This window comes from Marmota marmota, unplaced genomic scaffold, assembly GCF_001458135.2.
Source record: "Marmota marmota marmota unplaced genomic scaffold, marMar, whole genome shotgun sequence".
In the NCBI taxonomy this organism is placed as follows: Eukaryota; Metazoa; Chordata; class Mammalia; order Rodentia; family Sciuridae; genus Marmota; species Marmota marmota.
The window spans coordinates 21,461,681-21,479,508 of record NW_026000229.1 but is presented as its reverse complement, the minus strand read 5'-3'; the positions used below and the strand labels follow the sequence as shown (position 1 = coordinate 21,479,508).

General features: G+C 41.3%; 1 protein-coding gene across 1 annotated transcript in view; it reads right to left on the bottom strand.

Annotated features, from left to right (window-relative positions):
* The window catches only part of Myo1e (myosin IE), a 190,677-nt gene that overhangs the window by 5,844 nt on the left and 167,005 nt on the right, over positions 1-17,828 (bottom strand). Inside the window, exons 25-27 of the mRNA XM_048792944.1 lie at positions 16,119-16,211; positions 12,529-12,730; positions 797-966 (exon numbers count right to left, since the gene is read on the bottom strand). Coding sequence (XP_048648901.1) covers positions 797-966; positions 12,529-12,730; positions 16,119-16,211 — 465 coding nt within the window. The remainder of the gene's footprint in view (positions 1-796; positions 967-12,528; positions 12,731-16,118; positions 16,212-17,828) is intronic.

Below are 17,828 nucleotides of genomic sequence, written 5' to 3'. Positions count from 1 at the left end.
CCTCAGGCCATTTCTACCATCTTCTCATCTCTATGACATCTCTTTGGGGATTCTGTATCATGGTCAAGGATCAACTTGCTTTAATCTGCTTTTTCTGGTCTTCATGAGTTTTCTGTCTCTGTCCTAAGAGAACTCTTCCTATCCTTCACCACAAACTGTCCTTCATAGGGACTCTTCTGACAACTTAAGTCAGTTATCTTTGGTTTTTATGTTTTCATAAACACTTATCTTCGCTCCCAAGTTAAGAAAGCCCTCAGCCAAGCCCAGGGACCTCTTTGACAATGGACACTCTAGGCTGCTTCTCTGGCTTCTATTCTATCTACCTCCACTATCAGGAAACTTGAGGTTTCAGTTGGGTAGACCTCCACCTATTTTCTAGGGCCATTCCTTGCAGGACTAAGTCACTCAGGGTACAGTCTTTGTCTTGCTACTGAACTTGATAGAGGGATGGGCAACTGACTAATTTGGTCCAATCAGACTGAAATTTAGGATTTTTGTCCAGTGGTTAAGAAGTTTCAGAGGTAAGGCAGATTTCATACATGGCCTGCAATTCTGCTTCCTTTTTGCCACCACAAACAAAAAAAATGGCTTGAGAAGGGAGTACATACAAAGAAGAGGGCAGAACTAAATGAAGCATTAAAAAGAAAAGGAAGCTGGCATCTTGAACAAATAGCCTCAGGCCTGACCTGCCTCTACACATTTCAGTCAGAGAAGCCCATAAATTCCCTTCATGTTTAGACTAGTTATATAGCAAAGAAACTGCATATTCTTTGGGTACAGCCAGTCATGCACTTACCTTCTTTGATAATATCAATAATGTCATTGGCATTAAAGCTGAGTTCGTCTGTGTCCTGAGCATCATAGGCATACAAAGCCTTGCACTGTGGCACCTGGGGCTTGGGCTTGGGCTGAGGCTTTGGTCTGCCACCTGCTGGTGGAGGCCGACTGGTCGTCTGTCTGCGGACACTGTGGAGAGAGTGGAAGAAGATGAGAGATGGGAACCAACAGGGGCAGCAGTATATATGGTGGTTTGCAGCATGGGTGGAAATTGTCTTGTTCAAGTTTAAACCTACTTCCATCCTTAGAAGCTATATGGCCCAGAGCGCACTCCCTGAACTTTCTCCAAGAATAAAAATACCCTCTCTGACATAGCTCTTTATAAACATTAGCTGCTGTTATTATCATGTCCTCAGCATAGAAAGAAATGTGGAAAAGACATCTAAACATTTAAATAATGAAGTCACATATCTATTCCTTCTTCCCCAACTTTGGAAACATAACATTTTCCAGTGCCACAGAAGCATGTGGGTACTTCTTTTTAACTGCATTCCCTTCCAGAATTAACTCTACATTTTCTATCAGTAATTCTCCTGCTTGTCTTTACTGTTTTACCACACATGCAAATATCCTTGAACAATATCCTGTCTGCTGTTTTTGTGGCTGTATAAAAGGAATCATTGTATGTTTTTCAGATGTGCCCTGTTGAATGTAGTTGTAGTTCACTCACCTTTGCTGCTTTACACTATCAATTGCATGAACATGCCACAACTTACTCATCCAGTCTTGTGCTGAAGGTCATTTGGAATAGTTCCAGTTTTCACTATTATGAATAAATATTTCTGTGAATATTCTCATATAGGAGTATATCCAATTTCTTAATATCAGCATTAGTGATGTTTGGGACTGGATAATTCTTTGTTGTGTGGGGTATATGTGCGCATGCACTTTCTTTGCACTGAAGGGGGTTTAGCAGCATCCCTGGCCTCTTCCCTGACCTCTACCTATGGGATGCCAGGACCAATCCCCCATAATGGTTGTCAAAAATATGTCCAGTGTTTTAACACTAACCAAGATCCTTGAGCTTTGAATTTCTTCTTTATCTATACACTGTGCTATTCAAGTCACCATTCATAGTGTCCCAAGGCATGTAACTATAACTTGTTCCATTTTAGCGATCTCTTTAAACTTGTATCTGAAACAATAAATGTTTATAAAAAGCATTTTTGATAGGGAAACAAGAATCATTCCCCCCCCACTTGGCTTAAAAACAAATCAGGGTAAAGCCTATATATTCACTTGCTATAAAAGAAACTTAAAATTTCTTCTAAAAAGTGTTGAGTAGAAACTCAAAGTCTGGGAATGGCTCTTAGGTCTGTCATGTCTGTTAATACCTACATAACAGGAGGAGGGAGGAAAAGGGTCTTTCCAGCCCTTAAATTCTGAAATGAATATCACATTCAGTTTTGGGCTGGCTCTTGAAGGCCACAGCACAATGTCCTTGCTAAAGTCCTGTACTGACAGATGTTCATTGGGAGAGAGGGGACTGACTGGCAGCCCTAGCAGGGGTGGGGCTCCTTAGATGGTTCTTTCCATACCCTGAGTAGGAGGGAACAAATCCTGAAGCTATTCTGGCTCCATTTCTCTCAGGCCAACATACACAAAGCACTTTTCTCTGATGGCAGAGGAAAGGCATCTTATAAATCATTAGCATGACTTCACTTCCTACCTAGTGTCCATTGGAAATCCCCATTCTCTGTTGGAGAAGTGCTGGCGGCTCTGAAAGTTGGCCAAGCAGGCAGGCTTTTGATGAAGCACCCTATATATTGGGGATGTGTCAGCATTTGGTTAATAAGAGCCATTAGCCTGGATATCAGAAGTCATCTGACTTCCCAGCAGCAAGGAATGCAAGGGAGTGGGCTGTGCACCAGAACACCCCTGGGGCGGGGGAGGAAGCTTGCAGCTCAGCAGTAGAGCATAGTTGGAAGTGCATACGCTCAATGCACACATACATGTTTTTGTATACACCTGTTGTCCTCAGAGAGATATGTGGCCTCTTGTATGTCAGCGGGGGAATGAGTTGGTGTAGATAACAGAGGCCTCTGGAGTTCAATAGTGTTAGAACTTAGGTACAGTTGCCTACTGGGGGAGGGAGTGAGACTATTTAGAGGGAAGATAAAATGAGTGAATCCCTGAGAGAAGACTATCTACATGGGCATCCATGTGGCATCACTACCACCAATCCCTGCTCTGTCTGCCTCCTGCTCTGACCAAGTCCTCTCTCTCCTTCCTCCTTCATGTCTTTTCTGCCAGATAATTCCTTTCTGAGACTTAAGTATCACCTTAAATCTGACCATCACCTTAGCTCAGTTTTAATTAGTTCACTCCATCTCCCCCTGAAAATCTTTCTAACAGCTTCTCTCTGCTCTTAGGAAAAAGACCAAAACCCTTTATGGCACCTACAAAGTCTCTGCCAGGTATGTCCCCAGCTCACATCCCAGCTGCACATTGTGCCACACTGGTGCCTTCCTACATTTCTTCATTAGCCCCAGCTGAGGGTAGAACTCCTTGTCTCCACACCCCTAGCTTGCATCCTATTTACCTTGAAAGGCAATATTTCATGCCCAAGATCAGGAACAAACAAGGATGTCAGTGATTACCATTCCTGTTCAGTACCATACTAGAAACTCTGGCCAGGGCTTTTAGGCACAAAAATTAAAAGGCATCCAGACTGGGAAAATAGTGGAAATACCTTTACTTGCAGATGAGATTATCTTGCATGGAAACAATTTTAAGGAATAAACTAAAAAACTATTAGAATAAGTGAATTATTAAGATGCTAGATTTTTTTATACAATATAAAATCCACATATAAAACTCAGCTATATCTCTATGCACAGCAAGAAATCCAAAAATGAAATTGAGAAAACAATCCCACATCAAAAAAGAACACTTAGAAATAAATTTAACAACAGTATGATTCTATTTATGTGAAACGTCCATAACAGGCTAGTCTAGATTGATAGAAAATAGACTAGTAACTGCATAGGGCTGGGGTAGTGGATATGGGAATGGTGTTTTGGGGGGGTGATGAAAATGTTTTTAAGTTAACTTATGATGATGTTTGCACAACTCTGAATATACTGAAAAAATGTTGAACTATACATTTTAAACAGGTTAATTTTGTGGTATATAAATGATATCTGAATGAAGTTTTTTTTTTTTTTTTTAAAAGTAAATAGGGGAGGTTTGCACAATTCTCCAAATGTACTGAAAACTGTTGAACTGAACATTTTAAATGGGTTCATTTTATGGTATATAAATCACATCTCACATGAAGTTGCTTTTTTAAAAAAAGTAAATAGAATGGGCCTCTTTGGGTTGTGCAATGCATCATTAAGCCCTGGAGTGTCCCTGCTGGCTTGTATGTCAGGCAGCTGCTGGGGAGTGTCCTAGGCACAGGTCAGAGTGAAGGTGGGGAGGATCATTCAAACACCTGACTGCCCAAAGCCCCTGCATGAACTTTGATCCCAAGGCATCAATGGCCACTTCCTCAGGATAAATGGCTATTGGTCAAAGTGGAAAAGTATTATCTGGGGAATTGGGGTTCCTGTGTAGACCCATGGAAACAGCTGGTTTGATTGTTCTAGGCCCCAAACAAATGCTACCGTGCTGGAAACACAAGGCCATTAAGCTCTTGATTGAATGGAGTTCACAGCACTTTACAGCTGGAGATGGGAAAGATCAGGACAGTTTTGAGACAAGGTGTTTTCTGGGTAGCAGAGGGTAAACAGATTTGGAGAAGGAGTGGATGGGTGGGTGGAGGTGGAGAAGAGCTCTGCCTGTTGCATTAGGAATGGCTACTTTAAGGCAACACTGAGGTCAGCCTGGTCTGGCTCTTCCCTGTAACTAAGAAGAGATGCAAAGTGCTCCAAGAGGATAGCACGTTCCCAAAGTGATCTAGAGTCAGAGCATGAATCTCCTTCCCATGACCATCGTGCCTCATTCTCACACCTGTCTGCACTCTTATGAGTGTCAGTACATGGGATGTCTCCTGGGAGCCTGGGTCTTAGCTGTCTGAAGTACAGGCAAACTTGCCTTAGCTGGGCTTGCTCTGCAGCAGGCATTTTCATAGATGCTCCTTCATTTAACTCTCGTGACACTCCTGTGAAATAACTAATGGAGGTTCTTGGGATTACACAGGTCAATGCAGTAGGATATGCATAAGACTCCTTGAGCTCCAGCCACATTGACTGCTCTGGCTCACAGATCTGGTCAGGTTCCCATGGCCTGTCCCCCAAGCCCCAAGCAGCATGGCCAATTCCTGCTCAGGCCCCAGAGCTCATTTCCATCACCACTTTCTCACATCCAGACAAATGCCTTACCATTTCTGCTCATAGCCCATGTGTCCTTCAGAGTAGGGGTCTGACTAAATAGTGACTTGTGTAACTATGAGGCTAACTCCCTGAGAAGACAGTACGCACCATGGGACAGGGCCTGAAACTTTCTGTGCTCACCACTGTGGTCCCCAGCCCTGGGAACACAGTGTGGCTCAAACTATAGGCTCTGATAGGGTGACAGAGTAAAGCAGGAGGGGGACATTGACTACCAGTCAATGTGCCAAGTTTGAGGCCTGGCTCTACCATGGGCTGGCACATGTTCTAGTCACTTCACCTCTTTCAGGGCTTAGGGTCTCCATCTGTAAAACATGAGACAATTCAAGCAATGGTCCCAATCCTTTTTCTAACAAAACTTTACAGAGAGCGTTCTACTGTAAGATGTATACAGGAAGTCTGCTGATGAAGCAGTGACAGTCCACAGTTCACCAAGCTGGAAACCTCCAAATTCTAGTGTAGGACACAGTCCACCAGAATAGCCATTTTCCCAGCTCTGTTAGGCCCCAACAGTCTCAAAAACCCAATTCCCTTTCTGTCACTAGGTGGCGATCCTGTGTAATTAATAATGAGACAAAATGACTTTCAGCAAACTGCAAAAAAATGATTTATGAGGACTTTTATGCATCAGGGGTGTCAACTCCCAGCCAAGGAGACTGGCCAACCTAGTGAAGAGGGATTATATACCTTCTTACACAGCAAACAAAACCCTTATGCCCACTGAGTTGGAATGAGCTCAGGCCAGCTTGTGAGAGTCTATTGTTTAAACTTTCAGGAATTTTGTGAAGTAGTTGTTAAACAAGGTCATTATTAAAAGTTAAATCATATGAACTTACAATAGAATATGTTGTATTAGAAGGGCAATAAATACTTATGACTCATCCCTTCCTAAATATTTTACTTCTCTCTATGCTCTTCAAGTTATTCATGTCTATGATTGATGTGTGCTAGAAATACCATGTAATGGTGTGCGACTGCCTATCATTTCCCAACTCTGCTCAGTGGTAGCCATGCTGGGTAGCTTGAAGTTGGCCATGTGTTAGTATTTAACCACAGAGACTGGTAAATGTTACAACTCAGGCCCTTTTTATCCTGAGTTTCCATTGTTTGTCAGCAAACTACTGTTTTCATGGTATCCTTCCAATAACCCACATTCATTCTGGTCTAAAAATTGTTTGCCTACATTTGTACTAGCTATGCAGGATTTAGATAATTTTGACATCTCTGGTATTCTGTGATATTTGAATTTCTAATAAACCTCACAGGATTAAAAACTGTGCTATAAAAACAATTCTTTCATTGGGATAATGGGGGTTGCATCAAGAATTTCAGACTAATAATTTCAAACAATTATTAATCCTGTTGACATTTCAAATATAAAGGTTTATATATTTGTGTGTGTGCATATATATATATATATATATATATATGCACACACGCATACATGTTAGTATATAGTTATAAAACTATATATCACTGAGCAAATGTTTCATTATACGTCATTTTTTGTACAACAAAATTTACTTTTCCTAGTACTTGAGCCATCATTTCAGAGCAATTTGTACACTTTCTATTCTAACCCATTAACATAAACACATGAAGGAGCAGAACTATAGCAGTTTTTTTTTTTTTTTTTTGTAGCAGGTTCTTTTTTTTCCTGAGGTGGCATTAGATCTCAAATATAATCACCTTACAATCCATAGGGTAAATAATGTTTCCTGATGAAAGAAGCATATTACATCTGGTTTGCTTCATGAAAATTTGCACTATAAGTTACATGCTCTATTAGTGACTGGCGAAGACCAGGGAATGCCTTTGGGCCAAGATGTTAGGATGCCAGCTGACACAAGGTTTCTTGGACACTTGTCAAATCTCACAATAGGCCAAGGCCCACCAAAAAAACAAAACCTTAAATGATGTCAAATTTCTCCAAATTGAGGGCTACTTGTCTGCCCTGGTCATATTGCTCATTTCCCATGGGATGTGGGTTGTTATGGTTATTGGAGCTAAGTCCTAATTTAGTTGGAATAGTACAGAGCAAAAAAGAAGTTTGTGACTTTTATTTAAGTTGTCCAAATAGAGTTCTAGTGTCTAGTGACTGTTGCAATGTGACCAGACAACTCTGCTCTGCTGTTGGTCTGTGCCATGGACAGCAGCACAGACCAACAGACCAATATTCTTGTGGATGTGCTGGGGAAAAGGGCTCTCCCTGTCTTGGTTTCCTGTGGCTGCCCATTTCCCCCATTAAAGCAAGCAATGTCTTTTTTAAAAATTTATTTTTTAGTTATAGGTGGACACAATATCTTTATTTTATTTTTATGTGGTGCTGAGGATCAAACCCAGGGCCTCATGCATGGTAGGCGAGTGCTCTCTACCTCTGAGCCACAACCCAGCCCAAGGCAAGCAATGTCTAAAGCATAGACCTTCAGAGTCCAAAACTTATGTAGGCCAGAAATTTGGTGTTTTTGTTTTGTTTTTCCTCCTCCTGCTTTTTGGAGTGCTGGGCATAGAATCCAAGGCCTTGCACATGCTAAGCAAGTGCTCTACCAGAGCAAAATCTCCAGCCCTTGGGTTCTTGAGGACAAAGCCTCTAAGCCAGGGAATACCCACTTCTCAATTCTGACAGAATATTAAAATTTCCCCTTAAGACAGATGAATAATGATAATGAAACAAATGCAAAAGAATTTTCTGGCTTGGGTTGTTCCATAGTGGTAGAGCACATGCCCAGCATGTGTGAAATCCTGGGTTCAATTCACAGTATCTCAAAAAGCTGAAAACAAAACCAAATTCAAGTTGCATTGTGATTTACAGTATACAAAGCCTTTATTTATTTATTGACTTTAACTCAGGGGGACTGGGCCACTGAGCCACATCCCCAGCCCAATTTTGTTATTTTATTTAGAGACAGGGTCTCACTGAGTTGTTTAGTGCCTCGCTTTTGCTGAGACTAACTCTGAACTCATGATCCTCCTGCCTCAGCCTCCCAAGCCACTGGGATTATAGGTATGTGTATCATGCCTGGCCTTTATTTACTCTTTAAGAGAACCCTGAGGAGTAAGTTTTTAAATTATTATCTTATTATTATTTCTACTGCATGTGAGCATACTAAGGCATAGGATGATTAAGTAACTAAATGACAAGCATCAGATACCACACAGAAGGCACATGGGAAGTTGGCTCAGTGTCTGAGTGCTTGCCTAGCATGCACAGGGTCCTGAGTTCAAGCACAACAAACAAACTAACACAAAACCTCAATAAATAATCTGATGAATGAAACAAAAAGGAAAAAAATGGGACCAGACTCATACCCAGTTCTTGCTATTATCCTTACTGTCTGCATTCCCCCATGCTATCCTTTGTGACCTTCCAAGAAGGTCCCAGGCTCCTATGAGAGTGCGCCTTGTCTCTGCCAGGGAGAGCTGGAATTAGGCTTTCAAATATCACCTCTTTGTTGTGCAAATGTGAAATATATGTCTTGAAATACCAAGACGGAAAATAATGGCATTTTACTTCTGGCTCTTAAAATATGCTCTGTTCCAAAAGGTTGAATCTATAAACATTACTGGAAATGTGGGAATGGATGCCAGGAATTCCTGAACTCCATGTCTGCCTGGGCCAGGTTAAGTCTGCTGCTCCTATAGATTACTGGTTGAGAAATATTGCTATTGGATGTTAGTTGGAAATTTTTAGCACTTTGAAAATATGACTCCATTAGGAGAGTCTTGATGAGAGTCATACAGGCAGCATTTAAATATTTCTATTGACCCCAGCTTTGTGGTGTGGCCAGAAGCCCTAGCCTGAGCACTTAAATTATTTGTCTGTTTCCCCAACTTGAGTTGGATCAATCTCTGGAGTATATGAAATTTACTGAAGTTGTCCTCTCATGAAACAGACCACAGGATTAAAAAGGGGAATAGACATTTCCAGTCTGAGTTTTAATGCTTCCAATAATGATTATGCACGTTAGGAGGAAAAGTTGCAAAGCATTCCTGAAAGTGTGCCTAAGAAGACAGGGCAAAGATGGAGGAGCAGGCTTTTACCTGGCTGTTGCCTCGCCTCTTCCCTTTTAGAAACAGAAAAAATCTTTAACCTGAATCAGACTTTTCAGAAGCTATGCTAAGGGATAATGATTCCCTCTGCATATATATTAGTGTTTTTTGAAGAATGATGATAACAACAAAGACAACAATGGCTACATGTGAGTAAGTATTGCAATACAAGGGTACAGAATGCAGCTGGGATGGAAATTAATTTAGTGAAGTCTTCATGGTCTCTCCAAAAACAACTGACTGAACAACAACAACAAAAAAGATACTTTCCTGAATTAATCTTAGGTGTTAATTACATCATTTGATTTTATCCATATTACTTGATCAAAAAGAAGTGATTGCATATGCTAAATATGTCTATAACGAAAAGTACATTGAGGGAAGGAGAGAGGAAAGATAAACATAGGGTGTGAAAGCCCAGGAAAGAAAAACTATAGCAGTCTTATTTATGAATTGATAAATTCAAGATGACTGTTTAGAATTTTGATATAAATAGGAAAACTCATGTATCTGAGGGTAAAGGGACAAAGCTCAGGATACCAAACTTCCCATGTGCTCCAATAACCTCCCATGGAATAAATGTAATTAGTGTTTTCTTGGCAAAGAGTAGAAGCTGTTAAATTTAGGTAACCACAAGGCTCCTGAAATGCCATGTCTGCAGTCCCTGGCAACATCAGACACTCTTAATTTTCACATTTATATGTTTTAGAAAATAAATATTAAGACAGAACTCAGCCTTTGACCGAGTTCCTATTTTCTAAGGAATGTCTGCATGGCAGACTGAAGTGTATAAAGAGGAGGCTGGCTAGGATTCTTGTAGCTATTGGACTTAGCATGCTTAATAATAGAGTTTTCCACACAACAGTCAAGAAAATGGAAGTGCCTAGTGGATGAAGGTGTCCTCTCCGTCCAGCCTCTCATAGCCAGTCTCCAAGATAGCACTGCCTGTGCCTGGTCTTTAGGCCTGGAGGTGGTAAAGGGCAAGAGAAGACTAAAACAGGGAACCACACAGCCGAGGACTGGAAGGGAGCAGCCTCAGTTAAGACACAATGTTCCTAAATTGCCTACTTTTGGCTGACAGATGCTCCCAGCTGGCCCATGTGTAAGCCTGTAACTTGCAAAGCAGGCTGAAAAGATGGTCTTATTTGCCAAAACCAAACCGAGTAGGAAGCTAGCAGGCAGAGCTAAGAGATCTGGTGCATTCTGTTGATTGCTTTTAATTCCCTGCCTACTTTGGGAAACCAAACTGGGTCTAGGAGAAATCGTGTGACTATTTTAATGATGTTCTCCATCTGAATAGTCTGGGTGTGGGTTATAGAGTGAAAAATCCCATCACCTTAATAGCATACTTGGAATGTACCTTTAAAGAGAACCTCCCCTGGCTTTATCAATCAGACAATAGTGCAGCACTGGCATTGCCTGGAAACTTGGTAGAAATGTAAATTCTTGGGCCCTACCCCAGACCTATAGATATAGCCCCCTGGAAGTAGGCTGATAAACCTTCCAGGTGATTCTGATCAACAGAATTTGAGAACTACTGCTTTAGATTAATCCAGTCAGGTAAAACCTGGCCATTAGAACTGGTAGGATAGCTACTTACCAAGGACTGGGGGAAAGGAAGTGAAGAAAAAGAGAGAGTGTATATGGGCAAGAGAGTGCACACACTAGTGAAGGTTGGTGTTCACTCTCCTGATGGTCATCCTAGTATTTAGTGGGGTATTTAGTGGGGATTAAACACAGGGGCACTCTGCCACTGAGCTACATTCCCAGCCCATGCCCCCTCCACCACCACAACATTTTTGAGACAGATTATTGTTAAGTTCCTGAGGCTGGACTTGAACTTGCAGTCTTCCTGTCTCACCCTCCTAAATTACTGGAATTACAGACATATAACCCCATGCCGGGCCCTGATGGCCATCTTTATGATCTAACTAAGGTGTTTTCCAAACTGTGACCCAAATGGGGTAATGATGTAAGACTTGCTAGGGGAAAAGGAATGCCGTGAGAGAACATGGTAAAGTTTCTACCAATTTTGTGATCTTTAGGAGGAAGTATCCAAATCAGGAAAAATATCTAACAGTGGTGGGTGAAGGAAGGAGTTATTGTTTCTGTCCCAGCACAGGTCTGTTTTGTACACAAGTCTCCTAATCATTTAAAACTTCTTCATTGTTCTATCTAGAGACATGGAAAGAGCAAAAAGTGGAGTGGGCATGAGGGAGGGGAAGAGTAAGAAGGTGGGCTGAAGCAGGCCATTTACTGAACTCAACCTTGCAGAGGAAGATTCCTGAAAGTCACTTGTCCAACTAACATGAGATAATGGTTATCTCATCATCCTCAAGCTACAGTTGACTGAGTAGTCTCCCACCTGCTAAGTAACATGCTAAGTATTTTGTGTGTATACTTTTACCACCCTGTAAGCTTGATGGTATTACATCAATGTACACAGTTCAAAGAGGTAAAGTAGCAGGTCCAATGTTAGAAAGGAAATAGAGGCTAAAATAGTATTCTCTTCCAGGTCTCACTTCCCCCTTCTTTGTCATTTGACAATATTGCTTACAACATTCTATGTGGTGATTTCCACACACCCTGTGCCTAGGTGTTAAGGTATTCCCTGTATCTCAGGGAAGTTCACCCTTGAGCACCTAGAATGTAGCTGGCACCAGAGTCTAGTGTTCCCTCACTAGTTTTTCAGCTGGACCTAGTCCTATCCCCCAGGTCATGTCTATTCTCATTTTTACACCGTCAGTCCTTTGAATGTCTACAAGAGTTCTAGGAATCCTTGCCTCCTTAGGCTGAAGAGCCTGGGTTCCTTTCACTGCTCTTCATTTTCTTTTCTAGGAAGGCAGAGAGGCTCTCATGCTGAGGCCATGAAGAGCAGTAGTCTTAAACATCCACATCTCATAGGACACTGGGATGCTATTCTTAATGTTGCTAAGACTCTAAGCAATTATGTTTATGCAACTGCAGGCACAGATGGAAGTAAAAAAATCCCATTATTCCTTAATTGTGTCAGACTGAAAAAAAGGTTATAAAGTAATGGAATCTCAGGGCTGAGAGGACCTGTCTTCTGCTGTTTCTAAGATAAGCTGTCTCTACAGAATGAAATGCATTGTGAGCTATCAACTTGGCTGCATATTTAGAAATGTCAGCCAAAGCTCCAAAGCCTTGGGTCATGAATTACAGCATTTGGGTGGAAAACTGAACTTTAGACTTGTACATTGACAGCCTAGAGAAGTCTCTGAAACCTTGGCATAATCAATGGAGATAGAGCTTGCCAGCTTCACATTATAAGAGATGGCAATCTTACCCGGCAGCACCCTGGTCCGGGACCTTGAGGAAATCCAGGCTCTCGGGCGTCTGTGACACTCGGTCAGAGCCTGTGGACTGTTGCCGTGGCAAGGGTGGGCGGACCATGGAGGTATACAGGCTTTTCTGATTGGACCTCTGGTTTCCAGGAATATGGGGATGTGGCACAAACTGGTTTTTGATGATGCCATTCTGATGGTATCCTACAGGAAAAGAGAAAAAAACAAAGCTTAATTTTTTTCAATTCTTTCCCAAAAGGCTTTCCAAAAAATTACTTTCAGCTACTAGTGAATGGCAAGTGAATTAACATATCAGTTTTCCTATGGAGAGTACTATTGCTAAAATACCGCATTTAGATCTAATAATCTAACTTTTTTTCTCCTCAGTTTTACTGAGTTCTGATCAACAAATAAAATTGTATAACTTAAGGTATAACAAGGTGAAAGAGCTAATAATAATACAGAGTAAACTGCCCAGGAAGCACCTGGAAAACTCAGCACATGCTTGTCAAATTTGACAATAGAATCCCCAGATGGTCAGGGTTTCGAAGCCCATGGTCAAGGAAGGCTTGTAGCTAGCTGGCAGGCATGTCCTTGGGCTAAGAAAATTATGAGGCTATGACTCAAGAGGGCAGGCCAACAGATGTTTAAACAGCTGGACATCCTTTTTCAAGGGGTCCATCTTATGTGTCTTTGGCAAGAACCTGCTGTGTGCAGTGGAGAGAGTACCCCACACAGACAAGAGAAATGTGACCACCCAGTTGGATCAATCCAGGCAGAGCAATCTCTCTTAGTCAAATATCAATTTCTAGTAAAGATCACACAAATTGCATTCGCCAGTAAGTAATAGATGTATTATAGTGATAAGCTCAAAATCATAGGTCTTGGCTGAGAGGGGCATTATCATTCCATGCCTTCTATGAGAAAGTCCTTTACGTCTTCTACATGACAGATCTGGGCAGGGTGAAGAACAAGACTCCCCAAGGCCCACTTGAGTAGGCTGTACCATAATACCTCTTTTGATCACATTGAGAGAACTCTTTGGAGTCAGTGGAATGACCCTTCATTTATAAAGGTTCTGGCTCTTAGTACTATGTTGATCTTAAGCTAGATAACTGTCTTTCCGAGTATAAGTTTCTTCATTAGAGAGCCGGGCACACATTTGTAATCCCAGAATCTTGGGAGGCTGAAGCAGGAGGATTGCAAGTTTGAGACCAGCCTCAGCAACTTAGTGAGGCCCTAAACAACTTAGCAAGACCTGTCTCAAAATAAAAAATAAAAAGGGCTGGGGATGTGGCTCAGTGGTTAACTGCCCCTGGGTTCAATCCCTGGTGCCAAAAAATAAAAAATAAAAACCCAAACAACAACAACAACAACAACAACAAACAACCAAGAAGACTAGGGCAGAATCCACTTGATTACTTCTAGCTATGACATGCATTTCTGTTCATCTTTATATTCTTCTTATTGCAAAGTGGAAAGGTGCGCTATTTTCCTCCCCAGTAATACTAGAGTTCCTACTTTGAATAACAGTTCTCTAGGTTGGAACTTTAAAGAACATAGTTCTCTAACCAGCCATCTCTCTTGCCATATCCTCCCATCTCTCAGGCTGGATCAGAACCAGACCTCTAGAGGCAAACGATCTTCTTCCCTCTTCACCTTACCCAGTGAATGGGATTTGAATGGGCTCCCCATGGTATCTGAGGATGGGGAGGAAGGCCCCACTTACTGCTAAAGTACCAAGGAAAGCAAAGGGGCATGTCAGAGGGGGATGTGCCCCAGGACAGTGACCCTCAAAGTGGGTCCAGAGACAGACAGCTTTATATGTAGCTCAAAACCCACTTGCTCACATAAATTCAGGAATTAAGAATAACATGAAGAGGGGCTGGGGTTATGGCTTAGCGGTAGAGCGCTTGCCTCGCACATGCAAGGTCCTGGGTTTGATCCTCAGCACCACATAAAAATAAATAAATAAATAAAAGTTATTGATACAACTACAAAAAAATAAATATTAAAAAAAAAGAATAACATGTAGAAACATCCATAGCAACTTGACACACATATCTTAAGTCTGCTGAATCTAAGAACAAAAAATTTGCCTTATATTTTTATGCTTTTATAATTACTTTAGTCTACAAATACATTTTTATTATGTCTTATAAAAGTATGGTTTGTAATGAACTGGAATTAAAAAAAACCCTAAAAATTAAAAATCTTGTTTTTTCACTTTCACAGACAGTTTGAAAAATGGTGATCTAATGAATTTAGGTTCAATGACTCATTAGACTTAGAGAGGTTGGGAACCATGCTTAAAGTCAAATGCACTGTGGCCTGATTTAGCCTGAAAGACTACTTTGGCCAAACTAACTGAGGCAAAGGAGCTTTCCAAGTCCAGACTACAATGCTACACTGGAGCTGCTGCATAAGTAACAGTGTAATATTAACATTGCTTCTCTCAGGTTTCTTCCAGCTTGGTTTTTCCTCCAATATAAAAGAGAGCAGGAGCAGCAGCTGGGCTGAAGCAGGATAGAGACTCTAAAAGAGAACTGGTTTCTCATTTGCCAGGCCCCAGTATCCTTAGCTCAGAGTAACACTGTGAGACTTCAGAGCAGGAGACTAAAGAACTGCCTTGTAATGCCAATTGGGAACGTCATTATAAATAGGATTCTCTTCTCTGGGATGATTTGCCAAATGTGGCCCTAAAATGACCTTTTCAGGTTTAGAATCCTAAATTAATATCAAACCCCTGGGAATACGTTTTTATGAAGTGAACTTTATGAGGGAAGAAGAGACATTTTGTGAATTTTCAAAGTGCTATTCAAGGCGGTAGGGAAGTGGCTCAATAGCAGAGCGCTTGCCTAACTAATATGAAGCACCAGGTTCCATCCTCAATGCTGTAAAGAAAAAGAAGGAAGGAAGAAAGAAAGTGCCTCAAATACAAAGTAGATTTGTATGGGGCAAAAACTCTTAAGTTTATCTCTTAAGGTTTGGAGTTTATTGATCTGCAAATTGTATTTTTATTTAAAAAAATAATAAATATGAAATAAGGGCCCAAAAGTTTATATTTATATTATAAATATAACGGGCTGAGGATATAGTTCAGTTGGTAGAGTGCTTGCCTTGCATGCACAAGGCTGTGGGTTCTAATCCCTAGCATCACACACACACACAAAAAAAAACAACTTTTGTAACTCTCCCAGATATTATTTTATTTTTGGGAACAGGTCTCCTGGATTCTAAGAATAGATTTTTTTTTCTCTCTCTCTCATTAAAGAAGCTATTAACTTATTGTAAAACATCATAGTGGGTAGTAGCCGTGGAATGATACTACACAAACTCCTTTCCCCTAAAGGTAGCATCCTATATCTTAAAACTGACAACACTGTGGTTATCATATACAGCAACTGTTCTCTCTCTCTCTCTCTGCTGTAGGAATTCTTCCAAAGGGAACAATGTCTAGCTAATGACATCCAGATTGTCTAATCTACCAGTTCATATGTGCACTTATTTGCTAATGGGTTTCTTCCCAAGCAAATGTAATGTTATGAGTTCAAACTTAGTGGTCCCAGTCTATGGTGCATGCTTGGCTTACCTGGGGGAGGAGGGGCGGCTCTCATTGGGTAGTTGGCATTCTGAGTCCCACTGGAATACCCTCTGCTTTGGATGGTGTTCCTTCTGGTAGGACCTGATATAAACAAGAAACACAATATCAAAATCAGTACTACTGTTTGGTTTTATGGCTCTGGATGGTTCTTTGCTAATGGAAAACATTTGAGAAATTTGGAATGCAGGTCTCAGATTTGCAGGATACTGGCTGCAGTGGAGAAGGGAGATGTGATAGAAGTCCTACGCTGGTTGCCACTGGAAAGGAAGGGGCTGCAGGGTATCTTTATAGAGGTACAGTTTTTAAATGTTAGAGACAATGATTTTTCAAAGAGAGACTGATACGCTCATAAACGTGTTTCTATTTTGTAGACTTTCAAAAGAGACAGAAGGATATATCAATGTTTGCACATGTTCTCAACACTTCATGGAAGCTCTACATGTGAGCACTGCCCTGTATTGTCACTGGCAAGAAATACATCACAGCACTAACTGCATGCAAGAGCTTGTGTTCCAGTCTTCCAACTACACACAGAGACCATGACGGATAGGAGCAGACTTGATACCTGGACACAGACATGAAGACCAAGGAATTAGAAAACAAGCTGGCGCTGATGCGAATCATTTTAGGCCAGAGTTAGGGCTGGGACAGCAGGGCCAGATGGAATCTGTGATGGAATAAGTTCTCATCTTGGACATGTAGGAGAGTAGGAAGAGAGATGAAGAGGTAATTTCTTGTAAAGAGAAGAGCTGAAGAACAGAATGGTATGAAGTGATAATGTGCATGGAAAATAAAGGATGAAGTGGCGTGGAGTGGGGATTCCTTCCCAACACCTAGACCACTTCTACCTCAGCCCTAGAGAGATGAAGCAGTACTAGACAGCACACTGCTATGGGGCCTACTGAACATCTTGCTCACACACATCCTGCTGCTTATTTGCAGCCCGGCATGGCTCTGCACTGTCCTCTAGGGTCCAGGCTTGCTAAGCCCCTGTATTCCACCTGGCTTTGGTCAATGGGAGGCACTGGCCAGAGACTGGAATGCTGAGGAAGGAGGGGCTGGATGTTGGGTCTGCCTGCTCCTGTCTGCATCCAACCCTGGTAGCTACTGGAGAGAAAGTAGCTCAACAATTCGTTCACTGTCATTTCAGACTTAGAGGCAACAATGGTTTCTCACTGTTTCTTTTCCCTGGGTCCCTACTTTGTTCCCTTAACCCCACTCTCATCCTTTTATTTAAACTTCTCTGCAACATCCCACCGAAATGTGTTTTCTGAAAGTAGTTAAGTGATATACAGACACACACAAACATTTTCCAAGTGGCCATATATACTTTAAGCTAGTATGTTTCTGCATTGTATTAACATGTCAGAGTATGTGCCAATGCATATGTACCTTTGTAGATGAACTTGATAAAGTTTTATGTATGATACCCTCTTCACTGACTATAAGCATAGGCTCAATTTTAGAAAAATACATACATATGTGAATGCATGGCATCTATGATTATCCTTTGCTGTGCCCTGTAAATTTATAAATATCAATTATAAATGGAACAAGAACCAAAGGCCAGTGAAGGAGTTAGACTTGAGGTTGAGGTAGTGCATGTATGTGTGCATATGTGTCTTCTAATGAAGCGCTTCTAAGTGAACATAGAGATCTTTGCTTTGACTTATAGCAGCATAGGGAAATCATGCAAGG